The sequence below is a fragment of the Lissotriton vulgaris genome, chromosome 6 (assembly GCF_964263255.1).
Source record: "Lissotriton vulgaris chromosome 6, aLisVul1.2, whole genome shotgun sequence".
NCBI classification, from domain to species: Eukaryota; Metazoa; Chordata; class Amphibia; order Caudata; family Salamandridae; genus Lissotriton; species Lissotriton vulgaris.
Window position 1 is genome coordinate 443620005 of NC_141694.1, and position 26575 is coordinate 443646579.

Genomic DNA, 26575 nt, shown 5'->3' on the forward strand with positions numbered 1-26575 from the left:
CAAAAGAAGTAGGGGGAAGTGATTTGATGATGTTGATAATTTTTGAATTAAAAAATTCAGCAAGTTTGTTGCAGCGGGTGGCTGAAGGTTCAACCAGGGGGGGGGGCTCCGGTATTTTGAGAAGTTTCCTGGCTATTTGAAACATTTCTCGAGATGAGTTGGAGGATGATTTTATTTTGTCCTCGAAGTAGTTGATTTGTGCGGCTTTGATTGCTTTGTTGTAGGTGAGAAGAGTAGCTTTGTATTCAGTTTTTCTAGAGTGGTCAAAGTTTTTCCTCCAGTCTCTTTCTAATCTCTTGCAAGCTTTTTTTAGAAGCCGCAATTTGTCAGTGAACCAGGGGGAGGTGGCTTTACTCCGTGAATTACAGGAGATTTTTTTGGGGAGGGTTTTGTCCAGAGTATCGCCTATCCATGCTGAGAATTCTGCATCAGCACTGATGGGGTTAGTGTCAAGTGCAGGCGGGGAGCTCTCTAGATGTTGTTTCCAGATTTCTACATCTAGTTTGGACCATGATCATGAGGGCTTGCTAGGAGGGGCAGTGGGATGAGGAGCGGGAGTAATCTGCCAGTTTAAAGGGACTAGGAGATGGTCGGTCCAGGGGACTGGAATGGGACCGAGGACAGTGAGATCGATGATGTTGGAAAAAACCGGGTCCAGCAGATGTCCTAGAGTGTGAGTGGGAAGATGGCCTAGTAATTTTAATTGAAGAGTTTTGAGGTCTGCTATCAAGTCGGCGGTAGATTTGGCTTCCTTTTTATCGAAATGGATGCTCAGATCACCCAGGATCAAACATGAGGAGTTGGTAGCGGCCAGAGTGTAAGATTGCTCAGTAAGGGATTCGCAAAATTGACCTAGTGGTCCTGGGGGGCGGTAGATGAGAAATCCTGATATAGTTTGACAGGGGGAGACCTGGATGGAGAACATGACGTTTTCACAGTCAAGGAGGGGACTGCCTTGAAAACGGCATGAGAACTGGTCTTTGTGAATTATGGCAATGCCCCCACCTTTTCCCTTAGGGCGGGTTATACGGTGAATGAAGAAGCCTGAGGGAAGGGAGTTGACAATGTCAGGGTCTGAGTCCGAGCCTAGCCAGGTTTCTGTTAGGAAGAGCACTTCTAGGTTATAATTTTTCAGCAGTAGATGGATTTCTGTCGAGTGCTTGGGAAGGGATCTGCAGTTAATGAGGGCCATTCGTATTGGGATAGGGGTAGGCAATTTAGGTATGATGGGGGTGAGTCTGTACGGGCAGTGGGAGCATCGATTAGGGGGGTGGTCAGCGAGTAGGCCATGTACGCATGAGTCACGTACCTTTTTATTAAGGCGGAGTAGGTCTTCCCTTTCGTAACTCCAGGTCTGGTTGATGATTTCAGTAGTATGGCTTGGCTCTGCGCTCTGCCTAGCGCAGACGAGCGCAGACGAGCTTGCCTTAAGCGCGCCTTCGGCGCGCCATCGTCGCGCCCGCTGCGCTCGTCCGCTGCGCTGCCTGAACTGACACATGATTTATAGGAGGAGTTCGGGGCAATGGAGGGGTGGGAGTGGCCACCAGGGGTGGGCGTGTCCCGTGTCTCCTCGAGGCCGGTGATGGCGGCGTGCGAGCGATTCCTGTCCCTAACAGCGTTAATATCGGCTGTTTTGGGAGATGCAAGTAAGTGCTGGGGAGTCGATGCAAAGTGGAATAAAAACAGTTTTACACAAAGATTAAAAGCAATTTTTCCAGTTTCTAATGGGCGTGACTCCCGGCTTTTTGCCTCAGGAGGTTCGAGTATAATGCGGCGCTAGTTGTCAGTGCTCGTATTTATACTTGGTGAGGGGTGGGCGTGGCCACCAGGGGTGGGCGTGTCCCGTGTCTCCTCGAGGCCGGTGATGGCGGCGTGCGAGCGATTCCTGTCCCTAACAGCGTTAATATCGGCTGTTTTGGGAGATGCAAGTAAGTGCTGGGGAGTCGGTGCAAAGTGGAATAAAAACAGTTTTACACAAAGATTAAAAGCAATTTTTCCAGTTTCTAATGGACGTGACTCCCGGCTTTTCGCCTCAGGAGGTTCGAGTATAATGCGGCGCTAGTTGTCAGTGCTCGTATTTATACTTGGTGAGGGGTGGGCGTGGCCACCAGGGGTGGGCGTGTCCCGTGACTCCTCGAGGCCGGTGATGGCGGCGTGCAAGCCATTCCTGTCCCTAACAGCGTTAATATCGGCTGTTTTGGGAGATGCAAGTAAGTGCTGGGGAGTCGGTGCAAAGTTGAGTAAAAACAGTTTTACACAAAGATTAAAAGCAATTTTTCCAGTTTCTAATGGCGTGGCTCCCGGCTTTTCGCCTCAGGAGGTTCGAGTGTAACTCTGTGAGAGAAACTAAGTGAGCACGAGTGACTGAGCAAAAGGTAGTACATTGTTTCCGTGACCCTGGGGGATCAAGGTTGTTCTAAGGTTGCCAGAAACTATTCTCTCCCCGATAAGAGGAGATTCTAGTGGCACTGTGAGCTAGCTAATGCAAACAGGCTGCAGGAGTTATCAGGCCCTTGACGTCATACATGTTGCAGATCAAACTCCTCTTGGTTGAAGTTGGGAGTGCCGGCGTCAACAGATGATGGGGCTGCAGTGCGAATTGCCGTGGTGTGCCGTGACTTGCCCTCAGGCCACGGTGCAGGCAGTGGCTTGGTGTTGGTCGTCCACTGGTTTACGATGAGATCAGGGCTGAAGTGCAATGTAATGCGGTGCTTGTTGCTGTGCTGGCAGGTCATGGTGCAAGCAGCAGCATTGTTGTTGTAGAAGTGCTGACAAACCAGAGGCAATGGCGGCAGCATCGGTAAACCAAAGCTGCGGTGCGAGATGGGGGCAGAGGATTGTGTAACTTATGAGCTGTGCCCTCAAACCACGGTGAAAGCAGCGGCGTCAATGTCAGCCTGAGGTGGCATCATCAGGGATACCAGGGCAGTGGCATGAGGTGAGGCAGTACGGAGTGCAGTGTCCACAGGTCACGGTGAAAGCAGCGGCTCGTGGCAGTGGTGAACGGCCGTATTTGTGAGACAAGGGTTGCAGTGCGTAGTGCAGTGGTGCCCTCTGTGGTGCCTTCAGGACAAGGAGCCACAGCAGCATCATTGCTGACGACATCTGGTCGTCAGCAATGATGTTACAGTTCAAAACCCATAGTTTACAGTGCTGAGAGCAGATGAAGTTGAAGTCTTTGTTGTGCCTTAGACTTCTTGAACAGGGGGCAAGCTCTACTTCAGGCCCTTGGAGAAACTCACACAAAGAAGTTGCAGAATTTTCAGTGTAGTCATTTTACTGCCTAAGACAGAAGCAGCCACTGCAGGCCAACACAGCAAAGTGGTAGTCCCTCCTCGCATCTTCTCCAGCTCTTTCTCTTGGCAGTCTGCTTGGTCCTGAAGAGTTCTAAAACCCGGGGGCCTGGGCCCTCATATTTATACCACATTTCCCTTTGTTCTCTTGTGGCAGAGAGTGTCTGTGCTCAGTCCAAACCTGTTATGTCCTCTCTGGCCCAGCTTCCTGGCAGGAGGTGAAGATAGCATTGTCCATGGCAGACAAGGCCCATTCATGTGCAAGGAAATCTCCTCCCACTACTCTAAATGCAGCACAGGTCTATCCTGCTCAGCCCTGACATATCCAGGAAAGGCATGAAAGACCTCGAACAGTGGCTGTCTGAAGAGAATGAACATACAAGCCAGGCAGTCAATCCGCAACCCAGCAGAGGCACACAGGATGGCTAAGCAAGAAAAAAAATAACTTTCTCAAATTGGTATTTTCAAACACACAATACAAAAATCATCTTTACTAAAAAATGCATTTTTATATTCTGAGTTCAGGCATGCTAAATTTCATGATTCTAGCTTGTCCGCATTGGAAGTTATACTTGTAAGATGTTACAAGGTATTCCCCATTCTATCCTATGGGATAGATAGTCTTTCAATAGTGAAAAACGAATTACACTGTATTTCACAATCAGAGGATGTTACACACACCAGCATATGAAGTGTGGCTCAGGGGTTAGAGGCGGCAGACCCGGAAGCTGAGATCGGCCCTGGACCAGGGTTCAATTCCCCGCCTCGGCGGGTCTTGGGCTCAAAAATTCCACGGACTCGATAATTCTCGCTCCGGTACCTTCTCGACTCACGGGTTCACACTCTGCGACTCTGGGCAATAGCTTGCTTAATCTCCACAACGTCCCCTCGCGGCGGGATGCCTGGCTTTCACCTTGTGGATACCCTGCCGGGGTTATCTCACAGGGGAATACCAGGACAGGTTCCCTAAGCAAGTGCCGGGACACCCACTGCGGGTAGCTGTGCGCTATATAAGCTCAAATACATTTACATTTACATTTACATACACTGCACCCTGCCCATAGGGGCTGAAGAGGGGTGAACCCCTAAACCGGTCCTAGGATGCTTGTTTCCAGTCCAGGGAGGACCTGGCCTGGCAGTTCAGGCTAGACTGTTCACATTGGGCACAGGGTCAAGACTGATTTGCATATGGCTGGGTTCAAACTGGAATGGCATGGTGAGCAAAACAACGATGGATTTAGGCCAAGATCTCTGAACTGGGGTGAATGTATGACATTGGTCTGCATTCAGTCCATCAATTGTTATTTTTGCATTTGTCAACCCGAGTGGGACGGGTATGCCAAGACGTGGGTCTCGTGCTCTCCATGCCACTGGAGTCAAGCTATCATGGCTGGAGAGGGGTGAAACTCCAAACCCAGTCCTAGGATGCTTGTTTCCAGTCCAGGGAGGACCTGGCCCAGCAGTTCCAGCTGGACTTTTCCCTTTGGGCACAGGGTCAACACTGATTTGCATATGGCTGGGTTCAAACTGGAATGGCATGGTGAGCAAAAAACGATGGATTTAGGCCCAGATCTCTGTACTGGGGTGAATGTATGAAATTGTTCCGCATTCTGTCCATCAATTGTTGTTTTTGCATTTGTCACCCCGAGTGGTATGGGTATGCCCAGACATTGGTCCCATGCTTTCCATGCCACTGGAGTCAAGCTATCCTGCCTGACGAGGGGTGAAACTCCGAAAGTGGTCCTAGGATACTTGTTTGCAGTCCAGGGAGGACCTGGCCTGGCACTTTGGGCTGGACTGTTCTCATTAGGCACAGGGTCAAGACTGATTTACATATGGCTTGGTTCAATCTGGAATGGCATGGTGAGCAAAAGAAGGATGGATTTAGGCCCAGATCTCTGCACTGGGGTGAATGTATGACATTGTTCTGCATTCTGTCCATCAATTGTTGTTTTTGTAGGGGTACTTTAGGCCTACCTTAGTGGTTACTTTTATGTAATAAAAGGGGAGGTAAGCAGGTCGACATGGTAGTTCAAACTGTGCGTAGACACTGCAGTAGCAGGTCTGAGATACTTTTACAGGGCTACTCTTGTGGGTGGCACAATCAATGCTGCAGGCCCACTAGTAGCATTTGATTTAGAGGTCCTGGCACTCTCAGTGCACTTTACTATCGACTTACCAGTAAATTAAACATGCCAATCATGGAAATACCAATCCATAAAATAATTTACAGTAGGAGCACTTGCACTTTAACACTGAACAGCAGTGAGAAAGTGCGCAGAGACACTAAACCAGCAAAAACAGAGTCAAAACCAGGAGGTCAGAAAGCAAAAAGACAGTGGAAACACGCCAAAGGATGCAAGGTATAATAACAACAAAATGCAAATACCTGTAAATAAACTGTATGCATCCAGCCGTTAGGAACGCAAAAATGAACTCCTTTTTTGTAATTTCGAAGTCTGCTGGAAACAGAAATTTCAAAAGGGATGAAAACAAATCAAAACACTTACTTTGTGATGCACACATGATTACTATTAACAGAAACCTGATTTTCACACGTTATCATTAGTGTGCTATATAGTTTTATCAGCAAAACTGTATGACTGTGCATATGTAGTGACTATTCCAATGGAAAATGTGCTGTCTGTAAATGAAAATTCGCTACCACACGATGCTTCAGTTACATTCAACGATTTCCCCACCTCATGCCCATCAATAATAGGTGGTTTGCAGAAGTTTGTTGTTCTAAAAAGTGAGTTTTGTTTTGAAAAAGTTTGGGTACCACTGCTCTACAAACTTGGAGGAGGGGCTGCCGTGGTGCATTACTTATGAGGAACTTACAACAGGAAAAGCTCAGATTTTGTCATCTGATTGAAGAACAGCCACTGAAAGTAAATAAACTCTCCAGTTTAAATGCACTGGTGAAGGCTCACCAAATATCAAAACTGTCGGGAATTTAGGAAGTTGTGTGTTTCAAAAAATTGTCGTTTTGTACTATTTCATGTACTCTATGCCTATATTTGGTTTATCATTTAAGTCTTACTGCTCTGACTTAAACATATATTCCCAGCGGGTAGGGAACCACTGTAAGGGGCACTATAGGATACTTCACTTCAATGAAACACTCCTTTTTCAGATCAGTTCGCTTTAAAAAAAAATGTGGTGTCACAGCTCTCAAACATCAAAGCTACTATTGGGCAGCCAACGAATAACCGATACTTTAAAATTCACAGGACCTTAACCTATTCAGCTAATTTAAAGAAAAATAACACTGGAATATAGAAATAACACAAAATGCGTCTAATTACTCGATCAGCCTCAATTTTAGATGTAACAGTTCTATACAAATGTGAATCATCCTGCCCTTTATGTTGCTCAACAGACCACTCTTATCAAAATCACACGAATAGTATGCCGGAAATGCAAAGTGCCGTTTTAGCTGCTCGACAGAAATAATAACATACCTGTGTTTCAGCTCTCACGTAGAGTTCTGTTTAATGGATTGCAGAAGCCCTCCTCCATTGCGTGGGCGACTCCATCATCATCCGCCCCCCTACCTGACGCCCTAAAATGTGTGGAAGGGACATCAGTCAATAGCAATTGAAAGACGCAATGCCTGGTGGGCTTTATGATTTTAGAAACCAGATAACAGCTTCATGGCCTAGGAAAGCAATCAAATGCTATTTTTTGTAGCCACTAGCATCATATTTACTTAAAGGATCGTGACTATAAAAGCAAATATCTCTTCCGGGGAGCCTGGACAAAAGCTGTCAGGGAACAGTGTAGTAAATAGCTCTGAAATTGTTTTCTCTGCTTCATTTCAAACACTTAAGGCCAGGAAAGTTTGACCTTTTACAAATGGAATGCTTCCCCGCAGGTCACGGGGCAGTGCTGAATGCTAACGGTGATGTGGAGCTCGATGCAATCATCATGGACGGTAAAACTCTGGCTGCTGGCGCCGTCTCCTGCATCAGGAACATTTCCAACCCAGTGTCACTTGCCTGCTCGGTCTTGGAACAGGTACTTCACTCTGTTTCTTATCCTGGCTGTTGTTTGTTTCATCTTGGTCTGATATGTCTTGACAAAATGGAAATGGAAACTTAGCTTGATTGTTGAAATGAATCCAATGCTGTGAAAAGGGATAATATAGACACATTTTCGACAAGGGAATGTATTAGCAACACGCACTACTCTATTAAAAGACAGTTTGAAGGACTACTGACACAATATAGAAACCCAAAAATATTGTGATATAGAAATATCGAATCAAAAATATTGATCAAAAAAATATTGCTTTTCTATACATATAATGGTAAGTACAAGAATAGCAAATAAATATTGTTTTTAGACTAATATTGAAGAAATATATACAATGATATTATTATTAAATATATATAGTTAAAAAATATTCAATATTTTAACATAACATTAATATCATGTAAATTAAATTGAGTGGAAGGGACCCGGAAGTGATCAGAGAGCAGCCCGGACCTAGCAACACAAGCCCAAAACTGAGACCGAGCCTGAAGCCGTCATCGGAGCATCGGAGCATCGGAGAATAGCCGGGGACGTAGAACACGCGCAACCAGGGCAATGCACATACCCACTTCCCCCCGCCCCAGCTTCCTCATGTTTGCTTGCAGGGGTCAGACTCGTGTGTGGAGTGCAGAGTGGGACCCGGGAGACGGAGCCTGGGAGGAGAGGAGAGGTGAGCACGCCCAATTGTAGCCACCTCTCTCCAGGTTGCCCCCACCACCCCAGTCCTGAGGAAGATCCGCACGGACGAGGCTGTGAGATTCCCTTGTGCCCAAAGTCGGATCGAAACATCGACGCCCTTGATTAAGGCCTAGACTAACTTTTTTGTTTTCCTTTATCGTGCAAGAAGCTGAATTCAATTCTGTAGTCATACATGTAAAAATGTAACTGTTTATATAATTTTGTATATCTAGGCTGCATATGACGGTGAATGTTTACCGTACTTATTGCCTTTTGAAATAATATGCAGCTTCTCTCCTCCATGCCACTGAATTCTTTTTCTTCCTTTACACTGAGCACCTCTCATTCTATTAGCACGTTCCCGCTTGGAGCAACCTCATTTTAACCGTTACTCCTTGAATATAAAAAGAGTCTCCACCTGAAAACAAATACATTAAAATGTTTGGTGGATAAATTATTCTTGGTCTGTGTTCTGTATGGTTTATCTTCAAAAATCTGATTTCTTGAATAATTGATTTAAGTCTTGTTTAGGAACTTGGCCCGAATTTTGGCTCCAGGCTCCTGTTTTGAACTTAAGAATCCAATTACCTATGTGCTCTGACTAAATTGCTGTTGTGAATAAGGTTCTAGCACCATTGTTTTCTGTATCACGTAGTGCCCAGGTCCAGGACTAACCTTGGGAATACCCCATTTTTTGAAATGGCCAATTGTAGCCCAGAGCAGCAGTAAACCAGCTTTCGCGGAGGTGGCCGGCAGCACGCCGGTGCAGCCCGCGAGCCGGCTTGCTGCTCAGTCCATCTCCTCCCTGCATGTTTTAACCCTTACTCGCTCCACTCAGCCCCCACCTTCTAGGTGTCTCACACCAGGGGGTGGTGACATGCTCATAGTTCGAGCCTCAGCCTGGTCCTCTTGCTCCTCTTGCTCCTCTTGCTGCCTATCTTCCCCTAAACCCAGTGAGGTGGAAGTATCTGCAGCTCTGGAGATTGGACGAGTGTGTTGTGTTGGTAAACATGACTGACTACAGTGGGAGTTAGGCCGGCGCATACCAGGCCCAGTATTCATCTCCCAAAGGCGGACCCCGAAGAGCCCGAAGAGTCTACAAACCCGGGGTAAAATCCTGAAATGCGGTCTGGTAGAACAAGAGGAGGGGAAAAAGAAGACAAACACCTACAAGTCACTTCAAAAAACGAAAAAGTGAGGCAAGGATGAGGACAATGGGAAGGAGGGAGCCTTAACTAACATTACGGCCCTTATGTACATCGTTCCCGGTACGCCCTCTGCAATCCTTGGCCAGCCAAACATAGAGGACACAGTAGTCACAGAAGCATGGCACGAGTCCGCAGCCACAACAGAAGTTCCAGCAGCCAAGGCAAGCACTATGGAAACGACAGAAACGGCAGAAAAAAAACAGCAGAGTCCACCCCACAAGCCAAGTGTGAGGGAAGCAAGAAAATAACCCATACAGCTTTAAATAGGCACAACTCCTGCCCAAACAGCAGCAAACAGGCACTGATTACAGACTTTCTAAAAGTCGCAAATAAAACCGCGGAGGAAAACCGGAGTCCACACGCTCCCAAACACTCCAAATCTATGAATACAAACATTCCAACAAACACTGACAAAGACTTCCAAAAAGATGACAACACAACCGGTCTAGGCGATAGAAGTATTACCAACAGTGAGGGTGAAAGGAAAGAACCTCTGCACATGGGATTGGACTCCACGGGTGAAAAACATAAAGACATCCAAAACCCCCAGTTACTAACACCCAAAGCCCTCCACCCTCCAAAAACCTGTCAAAATAATCCCCTCCAGGTAACTGAGGCACTCATTTATTTCCACTCGTCCATTTTGGATATGCCCTGCCAGTCCCAGCAACAGCAATTTTCACCCGGCTACAGCAGCCACAGCAGACTAAATGGGCACATCGAAAGGGAGCCATCACATGATTTTAATATTAACACCTTGAGGCCTTTGGGCACGCCATATTCGCTGTCGGGAGCCTCTCCCCTGCCTGTCGGCGGAACTCTTAATCAAACACCTATAATCAAGATAAACTTGATTCACTTTTCCACACACCGGAAATAAATAAGCATAATTACCAGGACCTCAGTCAGGGTAAAGTAAATGACAAGACATCACACCAATTAAGTTACCCAGGATCCACCACCCATATGCCACTCTCCCAAAATAGGGTATCAGCCACTATATTCTCTGGCCGCCTGAGCGATCCATCCTCGGGGTACACGCACCACAGGGAAAATTGCGCTCGCCAATCACCAGTAGAACAAAATGACCCCTCTACATCCCCAGTCTGACCTCACCTGCTAAACACAATGGACACCATCAGCAAAGCAATGACCCTCCACGCAGACAAATTGGATACTAAAGTTGACCTCCTGAATATTCTCGCAACTCATGTTCAGGGGTCGAACAAAAGTTGCATAGCTTCAATGGGATGATCTCTTAACTCCTCCGTGGAGCACAGTAACAGTAAAATAGGTTCAACCCCCGGACCAACCAAACTAATCAATACAGCTACACCCACGCCTAAACTACCAAGTGTACTTGACAATTCAGGTGCCTCAGATTTATCACTCCAAGTTTAATGCAAGCAGTCTCCATCAAGACAATTAAAATTATCCAAGCCACTAACTAAACGGGAGAGAAAAAGACTGAGAAAGTCCAGAAAGAGCAAACACACAAGCCAGGCTTTAGATCTAATCCGGGCAACATCAGTTCAAAATGGAATTCCCAAAGAAGACAAAGTACCACAAAATAGCATGGAAGCAGCAAGTCCCAAAAAGTAATCGACTTCACCTCCTACGCTGGCCGCCACTCAAAGTACCTCAATCCATAACACAAGTGAGCCACCTCCGCCAGAAAAAATATATAGTTTATTCAAACATGCAGCAAGTAAGGTGTTAAACAATCTAAAAACTTAGGCCACACAATTAACATTAGGGAGCACCACGACGGCAATGAGGGAAACAAGACCGGTTGAGGCTACCTTGACCCAGGAAAATGGCCCAGGAGTAAGCAGTAATTCAGAAACAAATAGGGGAGGTGAAATCTACACACAAAAAAATACTCTGGAATACTGAAATCTATTTTCGATTTTCTCGGGGGCCAAGGTGTCGAAGAATGAAATCGGAAGGAGCTCAGTTAATAAGTGGCAGTACGAACTGCCAAACAATAACAAATTGGTTTTTAATCTCCAATATGTCTCAATGGGAGTGCATGGCACCCTCAACAGAAGTGTATTGCTCAAATTATTTAAAGCTCCGCCCCCTTGAGCCATAACAATTCCAACGACATCGAAAGCATCGAGTTCAAACAAAACTCGAGCCTTATGGGTCAAGAACTCACAACTACCACATTCATCAATAATACCCTCAACAGATTTGGCAGCAGAAGGACACGTTTGCTAAATGGGGTATCAAGCTAAAAAAGTTAGTCCCTCCCTGTTACCCCAGCCCAATACAACTACCACCTGACACAATGTGTCTGTTAAAAGGGGCAATAGGCCCAGATCAATGCAGCCTAACAAAGGACAAAGAGTCCTTGGTCAGGAAAATCACCATCACCTTCGACCATCCTGAAGCTAGCAAGCCCTCAGGTTCCTGGCACCTGAGCATGGCAGTTACCCCCACGGGAAGGGCATGAATACCCCCCCCAACAGCTTCACATATATACCAAGGTTGCAAGATATGTTCCTGGAATGTGCATGGCCTGCACAAAAAGCTAGAAGATCCCGACTTCATGGATTTCATAACTCAGCACAACATTCTTCTTTTTCAAGATTCTAGGCAGAAAACCCCCTCCCCAATAACCGGTTACAAAGAATGTCATAATCCGGCCAAAAGAGCCACTAAATACAGAAGAGCAAAATGGGGCCTCTCTACTTTTATTTCAATAGAAATCCCATGGCATGCTTCTTCTACAGACTTAGATTGCTCTTGGATGTTATGTGTCAAATAGATGCCTCATTGTCCCACAGTCTTCTTATACTCAACATCTACATTCACCCGGCATCCAAACAAAAGAGGCTAAGAATCGAACAACTAATCACATCATTAACAACATTAAAACTAGCCTACCAGATGCCACATCAGCCTCCAATCGACAGGTCTCCCTTGGTAAGAGATGCGCAGCCTGCCTGATTAATCTCTCAATGTGTGTACTCAATGGTCAAAGCCCGACAGATTGGCCCCCAGCACACACAAGGGTCACCCAAAAACCATGCTCAACCATTGACCACACCTTCAAGGACTACAACCTTTTCCCATACATTTAGAACTTTCAAATAAAAGATAGGGCGGAAAGCGACCCCCAACCACAATCTTTCACTCTATTAGGAAGTTTTGCATTTCCAGAGAAACCAAAGGAGATGTTTTCTCTAACACAATGTTATAACTTAAAACGCCTTTGCTGGAAAAAGGAAAATATTGAGGACATCACATGCATATATACCAGCCTCTTAGAAAGATTTAATCTAGAAACACTGAGCATAAAGGCCTGGGAGTCCTTCATCCAACTATAAATTTTCCAAGCACTCCCATGGCCATAAAGCGGGAAACTCAAAGGGGGGCAGCCTGGTTCACCAAACGTCTGAGGAAACAAAAACGACAACTAAATAAGTACCTTAGACAACTACGATCACGGGGACCAGAACATCATCAAGAAATCCTGCTTTTAATTGCAAAAGCAAGAAGGAGCACATAATGGACATAAGATTGGCCAAAAAAGAGTACAAAGAACATATCTGGGCAAAACTTCTCCATGCATGTAAACTAAGGGACTCCAAGTGCTTCTGGGATCATATCAGTCAGCTAACTAACAGCAGAAATCAGCATCATAACTCGGATGTAATGGAAGCAACTTGGAGAGCCCAAATCGAACACCTATATAACGAAACTCGATCTTCAATTGCCCCAAACAACAAACTTCAACAGCAAATGCGGCTGGCAGTGGAGGACAAGTCAACAATACTCAGACCCATGAATCGCCTGCAGTTTCAGAGTCGTTTTCTGCTGAACAAGTACTAAAACTAAAAACACATTTAAAACCTGAGGGAGCTCCAGGTCCCAATGGACTACCAAATGCCCTGTTTTGGCATGACCCTCCATTTTGGTCTTGTCTCCTGACTCCCCTTTTTACCAACGCTATAACATGGGGTCTGATTCCTTAGTCCTGGAGAGGAAGTATCCTTAACCCAGTCCACAAGTCGTGTTCCCACTCGGATCCCTCTTAATACAGGTTGATCGCACTGATGGATGTGGAGGCGAAATTCTACGCATCTAACCTCTTGGTTGAGTTAGAGGCTTGGGTCAGCCGATCAAACTTAATACCCTACATGCAAACTGGATTTCGGGCTGGGATGGGCAGACTCACCTATATTTCAGCGGTTACTCTCATAGTCAATCAAGCCTTTGCAAAATCTAGGCCTTTTTAGGCCTGCTTTATCCACCTAAAAGCGGCTTTCGATAAAGTTTCAAGAGCTAACTTATGGACAAAAATGCAAGACTGGGGGTCCCGCAACGACTCCTGACAGCCATCATCAATTTGTATTCACACACGTGGGTCCAAATCAAGAAAGGAGATGGGTCCAGTTTAACAGGCAAAATTTCAAAATTCAATGGGCTAAAACAGGGTAGCGTATTAGCGCCCTGTCTATTTAACATTTACACCTCCGACCTTGATAAAGGCCGTTGGTTAATCCAAGCCGACCCTCCGAAATTGGGCATAAAAACGACACTGTGCCTCCCATATGCAGACAACAACGTCCTGCTAGAACAAACTCCTATAGGCCTGCAGAAACTGGTTACAGAATTCGGAGCCTACACTACCCTGAACTAACTCCCGATTAACCACCAAAAAATAAAAGTTATGTGTTTCTTCAAATCCAATAAAACATCGAAAAGGCATACTTTCTCCTGGAAATTGGGTGAGCATCCATTGACCAGGGTTACATGCAAAAATAACTAGGCTTTCAGCTACATTGTAAATAAATTGTAAATTGATACTTGTATAGCGCACTACTCACCCGCAAGGGTCTCAAGGCGCTTGTACAAATACCGCTGTGGAACCCATCCTGGCTTTCCCTGTGAGGCGTCCACTCCTGGGCACCCCAAGGTGGAGGCCAGGCATCCTTAGCGTTGTGGGGGCAGTTGTGGAGATTAAGCAAGCTATTGCCCAAAGTTGCAGAGTGGGACTCCATGATTGGAATAGGCAGCGAGGCGAGAATTATCAGGTCCGTGGAATTTTGAGCCCAAGACCTGCCGAGGCGGGGAATTGAACCCTGGTCCCGGCCTAGACCTCTGCATCAGGGTCTGCCGCTCTAATCATTGAGCCACACTTCTCCACTAAGCTTAACTTTAAATCACACTTGGACCAAGGCTGTATGAAAGCCAAACAACTGTTGTTCGCTATTAAAACCCTAAGGAAAAAATGTATAGGATGCTCCACTGGCCATCTGCTTAAAGTGATTGCTGCAAAAATGTTACCTTCCATCTCATACGGCTCGGAAATTCTCAACACTAAAGATGCCACAGTCCTAAATACAGCACAATCCACACTTTTTAAGAGACTGTTTTCAATACCGCTACATACTTCACAGGCACACATCCACCTAGAATATGGATTAAAAAAACAGATTATGGCCAGACAAGGTGCCTTAGTAAAATATTGCTGGAGGATGAGGGAGGCAGAAGACAACACCCTAGCTCATCATTGTTGGGTCGAGATTGAAAACCAAATGAGCCTAGTCAATTCAACTACAACAGCCCTGAAGGAATCCCTGTCGGCATTACAGCTAGAGGACGCTTGGCTCACCGTCGCAACGTACTCCGGATATAAAAGCGTAGTCAATAAAGCCATTAAGAGGACCTCTTTATTAACTGATAAGATGACCTTTGCAAAAAAACATCATGCCTGGGTGTGATACAGGCCTACCAGAGGCTGAAGCCGCAACAATACCTGTTGGAACAATTCTCCCACCAGAAAAAGTATTATCTAACTTTTCTACGCATGGACCTTTCCCCTCAAAGGATTTAATCCCAAAATGGAAACAAACACAGCCATCCAAGGAATTCCGCCTCTGTGGTCAAGGGGAAGAGTCACTACTACATTTACTATGTACTCGCCGTTTCTTATTGGAAACTTGAAAATCCATCCTCAGGGAGGCCCTAAGGAAGGAACAAATAGGAACATGTAGAGCAGCAGTCATTCAATGTCTCGGATGGTCGTCGATTCCCCTGTCCTGCTGAGCCATAATACTTTGGAAAATCGCAGCAAAAGAACCGGCAAAATGCGACTCTTCCAAGTAGCCAATTAATTAGCACATATTTTCCAAATGCATGTTATATTCGTCATTATTTTAAAATAATAAGCTGCCCCTTATTGTGATGTTGACCTCAAGTCCTTTTTGCGTTTTTAAAATGTATACTCTAAAGCATTGTGTTTTATGATGGTTGTCCATCCTTTTATGATTTTTAGTGAATCAAATAAAAGTATATTTTGACTTGACTGACTCATGTAAATTAAATATGTTTAAGTACTATTCAAACATGTACATAAATACAAACATATTTAATCAAATACACACCATATATGAATGTGCGTATACTTATACACATATATAATATAAAACTGTTTGAATAAACATTAATTATAATCTATATTTTAATTTTAGAATGTTTGTAAATATACCAGTATAAAAACTTTATATATAATTACATACACAAATAATTAATACATGTAACAAAGAAACTGCAAAAATCTTTACATATTTGAATTTTAATTATCCATAAAACATTAAACAATATATAAAAATATGTTTAACTAAACATATGGTAAGAATTACATGAATGTATACGTATACAAATATAAAATCACTACGTAATACGATGCCACCAAGTATATCTCAGTATGAAATTGCATTGGGTCTATAATGTAACTGGATTGCCGTTATCTATGATGTTGATGGCAAAAGGTCCCCACTGTGGCAGATTGTGGCGAAACCTTGCTCCGTCTTCGGTAAACCTGTGTAGCTATATGGTGGTAGGTATATTACCTAGGCGTTCCTTTAAACATCCAGGACTAAAGGAACCGAGTAGCCCACTTGGGCAGGATACAGGGATATGATGTTTTATCCTTGCAAGGGAGCAGAGTTCGCATCTCCAATACCACACAAATCTTTACATATTTCAATTTTAATTATCCATAAAAAAGTAAACAATATATAAAAATATGTTTAACTAAACATAAGGTACAAATTACATGAATGTATACGTATACAAATATAAAATCACTAAGTAATACGATGCAACCGAATATATCTCAGTATGAAATTGCATTGGGTCTATAATGTGACTGGATTGCCGTGATCTATAATGTTGATGGCAAAAGGTCCCCACTGTGGCAGGTTGTGGCGAAAGCTTGCTCCGTCTTCGGTAAACCCGTGTAGCTATATGGTGGTAGGTACACTACCTAGGCATTCCTTGAAACATCCAGGACTAAAGGAACCGAGTAGCCCACTTGGGCAGGATACAGGGATATAATGTTTTATCCTTGCAAGGGAGCAGAGTTTGCATCTCATATACCACAAAAATATTTTACATTCCAAAACCTCAAAATGTGAAGTTTATTTTCCAATTTTCCCAGGTGGCTGTGTATGAGTTATTTTGGTATTGTAGTATCTGAGCCATACTATAAATGTTATAAGCGTGTTGATTCAGTTATCATGCTGTGGAATCTCTGTAACGCATATTGTGCCGAACTACCAGTCTGTCTTCACGTTTCATTTCATTGTAGTTATCACGTGATGCACTGTCCAAATTAGTTAAAATGGTGGCAAAAACTTTATGGTCTTGTTTGTGAACAAGCCTCTGTTACAGGCGAAACGTGTTCAACAATTGCAGCTGACCATTAAATTATATTCACAGAGACACGGCGTCAGCATTTCTTTTATGAGAAGCAGTTCATTACAGACTTTGCCTGGGAGTCCGTACGCCGACGTGCACTCTGGTTAGAAGGCGGTGGGAGGAACCAAGCAACTTGGAAGGGGAAAATATAAAATCAAATGCATAAATGCATAATAATAATAAATATGTAAACTAAAACTAAAAATCTATTAAATTCTAAGAATAATACAAATATTATTCCCATTCCTGTATGTTGAACAGTTGGGAAATCATTAGATTCCAAAGGAGTAAAATGTACTATTCCCACTCCAGTGTGTGCAACAGTTGGTAAAGCGTACAACTCAGGAGGGGTACTTTTACTATTCCCGCTCCAATGTGTGCAACAGTAGGGAAAGCATTGGACTCAGGAAGGGTTACATTTACTATGCTCACTCCAGTAGGTGCAACAGTAGGGAAAGCGATGGACTCAGAAGCAGTGGCCGCTGCCTTGGAACGGGGATGATGAGGCGGGGGAATGAATACAAAATTAAAATAAATAAACTTACCTTTGCTGCCGCTGCACGCCTCTCCTCCATCCTCATCTCTCTGCAATGGCAGCACCAGAACCACCCATGCTCCCAGACTCTCCCAGCCAATCACAATGCTGCTCAACAGTGTCATGATTGGTCTGCATGGCCTGTTTGGCTGCTCAGGCAGTGCCTTGGTACCTGAGCATGTTCTCCACCTGGGTGTGCAACACAGCCAAGTGGAGAACATGCTAAGTGCGGATGATTGTTTGGCCGGCCCAAGAGGGCCGGCCAAACAGTCATCGCACTTTGGAAGGGCAAACTAAACCTCACTCTGCTCCTGCGAGCCCAGCCTCGGCCCACCTCGACCTGGCTCCAGTCCTGCACTGATAAATGAAATGATAATAATGTCTTGTCATTATTAGTTTCTTTTTCTTTTTCTTATTTGCACTGCTCAAATATCATTGGGGTGATGCTCGTATACCTTAGCAGAGGAACTGCCACTGCTCAGGAGTAACATTTACTGTTCCCACTTCAGTATGTGCAACACTAAGGAAAGTGTTGGACTCAGGAAGGGTTAAATTAACTAATCCCACTCCAGTGTGTGTAACAGTAAGGAAAGCGTTAAACTCAGGAGGATTAGATTTACACTTTTCACTTCAATCCTTGTAACGTAGAGAAAGTGTTAGACTCAAGAAGGGTATAATGTACTATTCGCACTCCAGTATGTGCAAAATAGTGTTGGACTAAGAATGAGTAAAATGCAATATTCCCACTCTAGTCAGACCCTCCAGGATTTCGTAATTTCGCGGTTTGCCGCAAAATCAGCACTTTTGTAAAAATGCAGCGATTTTTACAAAAATGCCTGCGAAATCAGCACTTTTGTAGAAATCGCGATAATTTTACCAAAGCTAATCCATGCCGTTATATCCTGGGGGGTCTGTTTATAGGGGAAATGGCTCCTTGCCACCTTAGACCGGGCCTGACTTAATCTTTCCGGGACCATAATGTGTTATTTGCTAGCAGTGTTTCCTTGTACAGTGTCTGAAACATGTGGTCAAAACGGCTCTAATCACAGCTGCTCAAAGGCCCATTTAGATATCAGATGTTAAAGTCAAAGGGTAAGCCATTTAGGATTTTGATTGATGACATATATTTATAGATTGCATTGGATAATGTGTTTGGAGACCATAGATTTAAATCCTCAAACAGTACAAAATGGCAGGATTCACAAGACGCTAATGCCAATTGTCACATTTAAGATTTGAATTGCGTTTTGAATCTCAAAACATATTAATATTATTTTTTAAACCGTCGACTAGGAATAAGAAAAATAGTTTGCTGACACTAAAAAAAGCGTGACCCCTGCCGCATTTGCATTCTTTTAAGATTACCATGTAGCAGCTGACGTGCTGTTTACGTCAGAGAATATTGTTTGCTCATTTGAATAACCAATACATTATTCTTAGAGTGCTTTCCTACTATGGCAGATCATGACGTTTCTCAACCTTTAAGTGTTTGTTGCTTCTAGAAAATGTAGTACCTGACAGCAAATTCTAAAATCGAATTCCACTTGTAAAATTAGTTTTAAAGATTACACCCAAGCTGCATAAATTGTAGGTAATTGGATTCTGTGACAAAATCCACTTCCACTAGAAATCAGAGTTTGGAGAGACTGGGCAGGCAACCAAAGTACGAGGTGTGACAGGGGGTAATATGAAACTAGTAACAAAAGGAGACCCACGTTCTAACAAGAAGAAGCCATGCAGACAGTACATATCTTACACATTTATCACATAAGTGTGTCACACACCTGCAAACTAGATACAGAATGGTTGAAGGTTTTGGGTACAGCTGCTGCATTGGGGATGCCCTGACACCGCGCTATAAAGCGCCACCTTGCCCAACGCAATGCGGGACACCTGTAACGCTGTTTTGCCGCACTGGGCTGCTGATGGGCATTCTTTTGCTTTTTGAGGGAAACAAATTGTCTACATTGTAAATAAACCAAATATACATAGCTTCAAGTTGTTAAATAACTAAAAAAGCTAAGATATCTGTGTTTGTTGTAGGAAAAATGGCCAAATAAAATGCCGCAAAATTTCCATATTTGTGCCGCTAAATTTCCATTTTTGTGCCGCTAAATTGCTAATCCATGCCGCTATATCCCGGGGGGGTCTGTGCAACAGTAGGGAAAGCATGGGACTTAGGAGGGGTTAAATTTACTATTCCCACACCAGTATGTGCAACAGTAGGGAAAGAGTTACACTCAAGAGGGGTTACATTTGACTATTTTCACTCCAGTCTGTCCGGTAGTAGGGAAAATGTTAGACTCAGGAAGGGTACAATTTACTATTCCCACTCCAGTGTGTGCAACATTAGGAAAAGTGTTGTACTCAGGAGGGGTTAATTTAACTATTCCCACTCCAATGGGTGCAACAGTAGGGAAAGTATTAGACTCAGGAAAGCTTAAATTAACTATCCCCACACCGGTCTGTGGAACAGTAGGGAAAGTGTTGGACTCAGGAAGGGTAAAATGTACTGTTCACAGTCCAGTCAGTGCAAAAGTAGGAAGAGTGTTGGACTCATGGGGGCTTAAATATTCCCACATCAGTCAATGCAACGGTAGGGTAAGTGTTGGACTCAGTAGGGGTAAAATATACAATTCCCCCTCCAGTGTGTGGGAGGGGTAAAATTCACTATTCCTTCTCCAGTAGGTGCAACAGTAGGGAAAGCGTAGGACACATGAGAGCTTAAGTTTGCTATTCCCACACTAGTCGGTGCAACAGTAGGGAAAGCATTGGACTCAGAAGGTGTTACATTTATCACGCCCACTCCAGTAGGTGCAACAGTAGGGAAAGCATGGGACTCAAGATGGGTTACATTTGCAATAAATAATTAAATGAAATAAAAAATAAATGTGCAAACTATATTAAAAAACATTACCAATAGTTATACAATTTATAACACATAGAATTAAATCATATACTAAAATACATAAAAAAATGTTTTAAAGATAATAACAGTGATATTTTTGTAAACTATATTAACAACATAGATATTTTTAGCACTGATATTAACAACAGAAATATTTTTTACATCAATAGTACTTACCTTAGAAAATCATTATTCATGTAAATTATATTCCTGCATCACCATATATTTTACTCAATATTTCATCTGAATACTAAATCTTATCCATTCAAGTGTGCATTGTGCACCAAGGCTTTCCCTGAGCGTTGCAGTGGGTTTTCCCACGCAACATCCATGGATTTTGATGCTGCCCCAAATTTACAAGAGAATGTAAACCTGAGTATGGGGGCTCAATTGAAGCAACACCAAGTACTGTGGGGGCGATTGCTGCTTGCAAGAAGGTACACCTGAAAACTGGCATCACCGCGGGGACATTGAACTCTGCCTCAGACTTACCTAGCACACAGCAGCACCACCTGCTGGTCTCACCCACCGCCGCTGCTCCTAACATATGTGCGGCCGCTGGGAGGGGAGACTACAGGTACCACGACTCCCTGCGCTCTGACGCAGGCGCACACACCCACATCCGTGCCCGGAAGCACTTGAAAGGCAGGCTGAGCTCCGCGTCACTGGGCCCCCCCCCCTGACATTTGCTCCGGGGAATGGTACTGTTTTATTTTATTTGTTAACAATGGGTAAGAAGAGAACCGATGGACTTAAACCTAATCGAGGGGGAGGGGCTACCCTGGACTCATATCTAGTGAAAGTAACCAGCTTGCTAAATGAGGAGATTGAAATAACTGAAATATGTCTCTCCATGGACCCAGGTCACACTTTCACCGCTATTGTACATGATGTCCCAGAGGTTGATGATTCCCAGCCATTAATGCTAACCCCAGGGCTACCACAGGATTTGATAGACATGGATCAGACGCCTTGCCTAACTTTAAGCTGTCATGATCATTCCCAAAATGTAACCTTACCAGGCTGTAATGAAGTAGCCCCAGTTTGCGATTCTCCACCGCCTGTTCAGATTATTAGGAGGTGTACTAGAGCTGGTGGGCTGGCACCCCCTATTAAAGCTAAACAACAAGAAGGCGGTAAGGCACTCGAAACCAAAGTCTAAATCGATTAAACAACCACTCCTCAACAACCAGTCATCTATGGAGGATATATCCAATTCGCTTTGGGTATCATTTAAAGAAAAACTAGATTTAACCTTGGCTCCCATTATGAGTAGACTAACCTCTATTGAAGAAAGGGTCATGGCTCTCGAATAATCACCCTACAATGTTAGCCCCAGTTCCCCAGGAGAATCCTGGGCAGCCAGATATGCTAAAGAGGCAGGATCTGCAGGAGTCCTTACCTAAGGACATAGATCATCTCCCCTCTGTTTTGAATAATTTACCCACCCAGGTTGTAGCTACAAATAGTGTTGTTCAAGACTCCAATAACATACATGCTAACCCAGAGAAAGGTGATCCTTCTTCCACCCGCCAAGTTCCCTCATTAAACATACATAAATCCAACCAACTGAAAGAGTCCTTTCAGTTTATACCAGAGGCTGTACAATTAGTTCTTGTCCTGGCCAACGTTCCCCATCTGGGACCAGGTCAAGTGGAATCATCAGCCACTTTAATTGATAAAGCAATGCATTGGCTGATTAACAATATGAAGATATCTGGAAGGGGTGGTCAGCATTTAGCTAGGGGAATTATCATGGCTAGAAGGGTGCCATGGGTGGGACACCATAAGAAAAGATTTGGAGGAGATTGTATAGCTATGAATTTCTCTAGTCCTGAAGTGTTACCTAATGTGTTGGCAAACTTACTCCCGCCCTAACAAAGGGGCTCTGCAATAATACCACTAACCTTAGAATTCTTCTATGATATGACATGGTGTTTAAGGAGAACTATGAGTATTAGGCCAAATTGTTTGTCCGCATGCTTGCCATATGGGAGGGGGACTCCAACTCTGTTGGATGGCTTTGGCCTGAGGAATCGTTTTGGAGGCTTGACTGATATGGAGAAATGCAACTGACTACAGGCTGACATTAGTATCTCATTGGGTAAGTCCTTATCTAATACCCAAGTATGTGAGCATCAAGTGCAAGGTAATGTGGCTGCTAACCTAGATAACACGTTGTCTGATGCCAATTTGTCTAGCATATCGATTAATGACAAGGATATCCAGGAACTTGACACTCCTTCACTGGTACACCCCAATCCTATTCTAGATCTAGGAGTCCGTAGTAAGATCTTATTTCCAGTTACTACTCCAATTCCTACACTTACCACTGCCCATCCAATACTAGAGAGTGTGGTTGACATCTCAATAAGTATAGCGAGGCCCTCAAATGTTAGGACAGCCTCTAAGATTGCGGAAAATTTGTCCCTACTCTCATGTCATACTCTCATGGAACATTGCGGGCATTGGTAACAAACTATTGTCCCCGGATTGGTTTAGATTTATAGACCAATATTACATATGCCTTTTCCTGGAGTCTTGGGCAGTTGCCCCTGTTTTTCGTGTGGGTTTCCTCAACTTTTAGATCCCAGCAACAAAAAAACCTAAAGGCTGCAGGTGGCTTGGTGATTTGGGTCCGCCAGAGTTTACGCTGCAAAGTCCAGCAAATGTGGTCCCCAGTTAACGACATCCTGATGGTCAAGCTTGGATGGAGCAATGACCGCTAGGTGGTCATTTTTAATGTCTACGCTAGAGGGCTAAATGGGGGGCACACTTCCGAGATAATATCCTCTCTCGATTCTCAGCTAGATGCTCTACCAGATCAAATTGTTACTATTTTGGCCGGAGATTTTAATACCACCTTCGAACCACTTGGCCAAGAAGACCAGGAATTATCTGCAGATCAAGATTCCGGATGGGGTATCCCCAAACTGGATGTTCCAGCTGTAAAAAGATGGTCAGCAGTCGCAATTCAATTAAAAGCCATGTGTTTAGAAAGAGGCCTTAGAGCGGCAAATGGGCGAACCCCTTCTGACCAGCAGGGTGCAAATACATTTGATAATGGACGTAACAGTAGCCGTATTAACTACCTGCTGGTTGATTTAAGGTTATGGTATAGTCTAGTGGATATGGTTATTATACCCCGATTGGAAAGTGACCACAACCCCCTTTGTTCGTCATTCCTAATTCAAAAGGGGGATAGAGAGGACCCATCAAAGGGAGGGCCATTAACACTTGACATCGTTGCTTCTAACAACATGCGCCATGTCAAATGGAATACACTTATTTAAAATCCAGTCAAATTGGCTGCACTTAAAGCAGAGGTCGTGAGCCACTGACCAATTTAAATACTCTGACCAATGGCTTGGATTTTCCTCAATTTATATTAGAGGCTCACTCCCGACTCTTCTCTAGTTTAAAAATCTATTTCTTAAAAGAATAAAAAAAAACAATCAGGGTACAACAACCAATGTGGCTAGGTGGTACAACGAGGATTGTAGACTAGCTCGCCATAAACTGAGTGTAGAATTAAGATCTTAAGAACCCTGCTAGAGTAAGAGAGGCAAGGGATTCATATAGGCGCACTCAGAGGGTGGCAAAAAGGGAATGGGAACAAGATAGGTTGCAACACTTGAAGCATGCTTGTGATGCCAAAGATTCCACAACATTTTGGAATATGTTCTATTTGTTAAATGGGTAGGGGAGGACAGGCAGAGCCCCCTCAAAATAACGTTGCTCAATCCCAGTGGATAGAATTTTTTAAGCCCCAGTATGCCTGCAACCTGACAGAAGAAGATTACCCTTACCTCTCAATATCTTTGATCAAAGTGAGGTGTTTACCATCAAAGATGTTAGTTTAGCACTAGACTGTGTGTCAAGTGGTAGAGCCCCAGGTATGGATGGTATCCCTGCAGATGTCTTCCTAAGCGATAGACCGACCTGGTACCAGTACCTTGCACTGCTAGCCAACTCAGTGGCAAAGGGTGCTCCCATTCCACCCTCGTGGAAGGGAGCAGAAATAATCCCTGTTTTTAAAAAGGGAGATAAATCCCTCCCTAGCAATTATAGGCCTATTAGTCCAGTTGTGGGTAGAGGAACTTAACATATTATCCCCATTTCAAGCTGGGTTTCGCCCTTGCACCAGTTCTATAGATCAAGTCTTTCGTTTTATTACAATCTATTGGAGAAATGTGGTCTTGACAAAAGGGACACTTTACGCTGTATTTGTTGACCTGAAATCGGCTTTCGATTTGGTCCCTCGATGTAAACTCTGGAGAGTCCTCGGCGAATTGGGGATGGCACCTGAGTTATTAACACTCCTCGTCCGCCGTGAGGTTACCGATTCATTCCCTGTCGAATGTGGTGTTCGGCAGGGATGTGTTTTGCTCCCACCCTATTTTCTTTATACATCAATGGAATTGTGGACCACCTCTATAGATCCCCCACTGATGCCCCAGTCTTGGCTGGGGTTCGCGTACCTGTCCTCATGTTTGCGGAAGACACCCTGATCATCTCCAGGACCCCAATTGGCCTGCAGAAGGCTGTCAATGCATTTGGGGAATTTTGCTCTTTTCGCGGGCTTGAGGTCAACAACGCAAAAACAAAGTTAATGTCCTTCAACCAGAATAAACCCTCTAAGGGCAAAATCCTCTTGAATAACAATCCCTTAGAGCAGGTGGATGCCTTCACCTACCTAGGTATAATGCTCCAGAACAACATGGGATGGAAAAGCCACATGGATATGATTATCTTAAAATATCATCAGCTTGTAGGTGTATTAACCTCCAAACAAAAATCCTCTTTCACTAAACCAATCACTCCAGCTTTGGAAATATATAACATTAAAGTGTTAAGCTCTGCCCTTTATGGAGCAGAGTTATGGGGATTTAATAACCTGAGCCACCTTCTAAAAGCTGAAAACTAATTCCTACATGGTTTAATTGGTGTCCCCCAAAGTACCCCCATGGTTCCGCTTCTACTAGACTTAGGTAGGAAAAAGGTGGTGGATATGGTTAGGCTACGTCCACTTTTGTATTGGAGGCGAATCTGGATCACCCCTGAACTTATACATTATGCCCAGGGTCTGAAGAACGTGATTCTTGTAGATCGCTTTCACAAAATCCAGTATCCAGTGGTTAAAAGATTTAAGGTCTCTTTTGGTAAAACTGCACTTAAGATTATTATGGGATGAAAAAGACACTGCAATTTTTCCCACAAAAAAACAGTTGAAAGATAAATATTTGGAAATGGTCCTGTCTTCTTCCTACTTGTCCGGTATGAACACTAATTTGACAGGCCGTTTTTTAGACCACAAATCTTGGCCGTCCTGTGAAGCATACTGGTATGTAATTGAGAGTCCCATCGATCGAAAATTGTACTTTCAATTCAGGATAGGAACCCTACCAACAAAAGCTTTCACTCATAAATGGGCTTCCGCTTCAGAAGAAAAATGCCATAACTGTATAGACTTGGTGGAGACTATAGCCCATTTATTTTTTGTATGTCCCCTTTATGCAGCCCCATGACCTAAATGGTTGAGACCTATTTGTTCTTCCTTTGTCACTAAGAGGGGTACAGAAGCTCTAAGGATATTAGAATCTGACTGTTCTCCCCACATAGCTATTGCTTTAGCTACATTTTTAAGGTGGGTTGGATCATTCGGGCATGCACCTCATTGCCAGTTGCTGCTAATTAGTTATAAGGCCTTATTCCTCTTTTAGTGCCTTGTTTTTATGAAGTAATTTTAAATGTATTATATATGAATTTTTAATAGTGCTTGCAATTCGACAGTATAAATTGGAATTTAATACCTTTTAATCATGTGTACTGTATATGTAGTATTTATTGTGTATTGTGATAGTTTTGTGTATTGTAAGTGCTTTTATGACTTACTGTTGAATAAAGCTTTTTCGAATCAAATCGTAAACCTGAGTAAGTCCCAAATCGTTACGGATCCTGAGGTGAAGCGTAACAAGGAGAAATTTCTTTATTTCTCCTCGTTATTTCCTCCTTCTATGTGTACATAATTCTGCAGCAAATATAGAAAGCCTTGTAGGCCGGGGTGTAAGTTATCGTTCGCTCAAATAACTATAACTGCTGAATTTCTATGGTTTTGTAGGAGGAAATCTGAGCCTTACTATAATGTCCCTGTAACCTCTTTTTTACAGTGAAAACAATATATGTATGTGTGTGTGTG

At 43.8% G+C, this 26575-nt stretch overlaps 1 protein-coding gene across 2 annotated transcripts in view; it reads left to right on the forward strand.

Annotated features, from left to right (window-relative positions):
* LOC147707445 (isoaspartyl peptidase/L-asparaginase-like) overlaps nucleotides 1–26575 on the forward strand; it is a 1215953-nt gene that overhangs the window by 507806 nt on the left and 681572 nt on the right. For both annotated transcript variants that reach the window (XM_086926453.1, XM_086926454.1), the window contains exon 3: nucleotides 7171–7313. In XM_086926453.1, the coding sequence (XP_086782579.1) occupies nucleotides 7171–7313 (143 nt within the window). The remainder of the gene's footprint in view (nucleotides 1–7170; nucleotides 7314–26575) is intronic.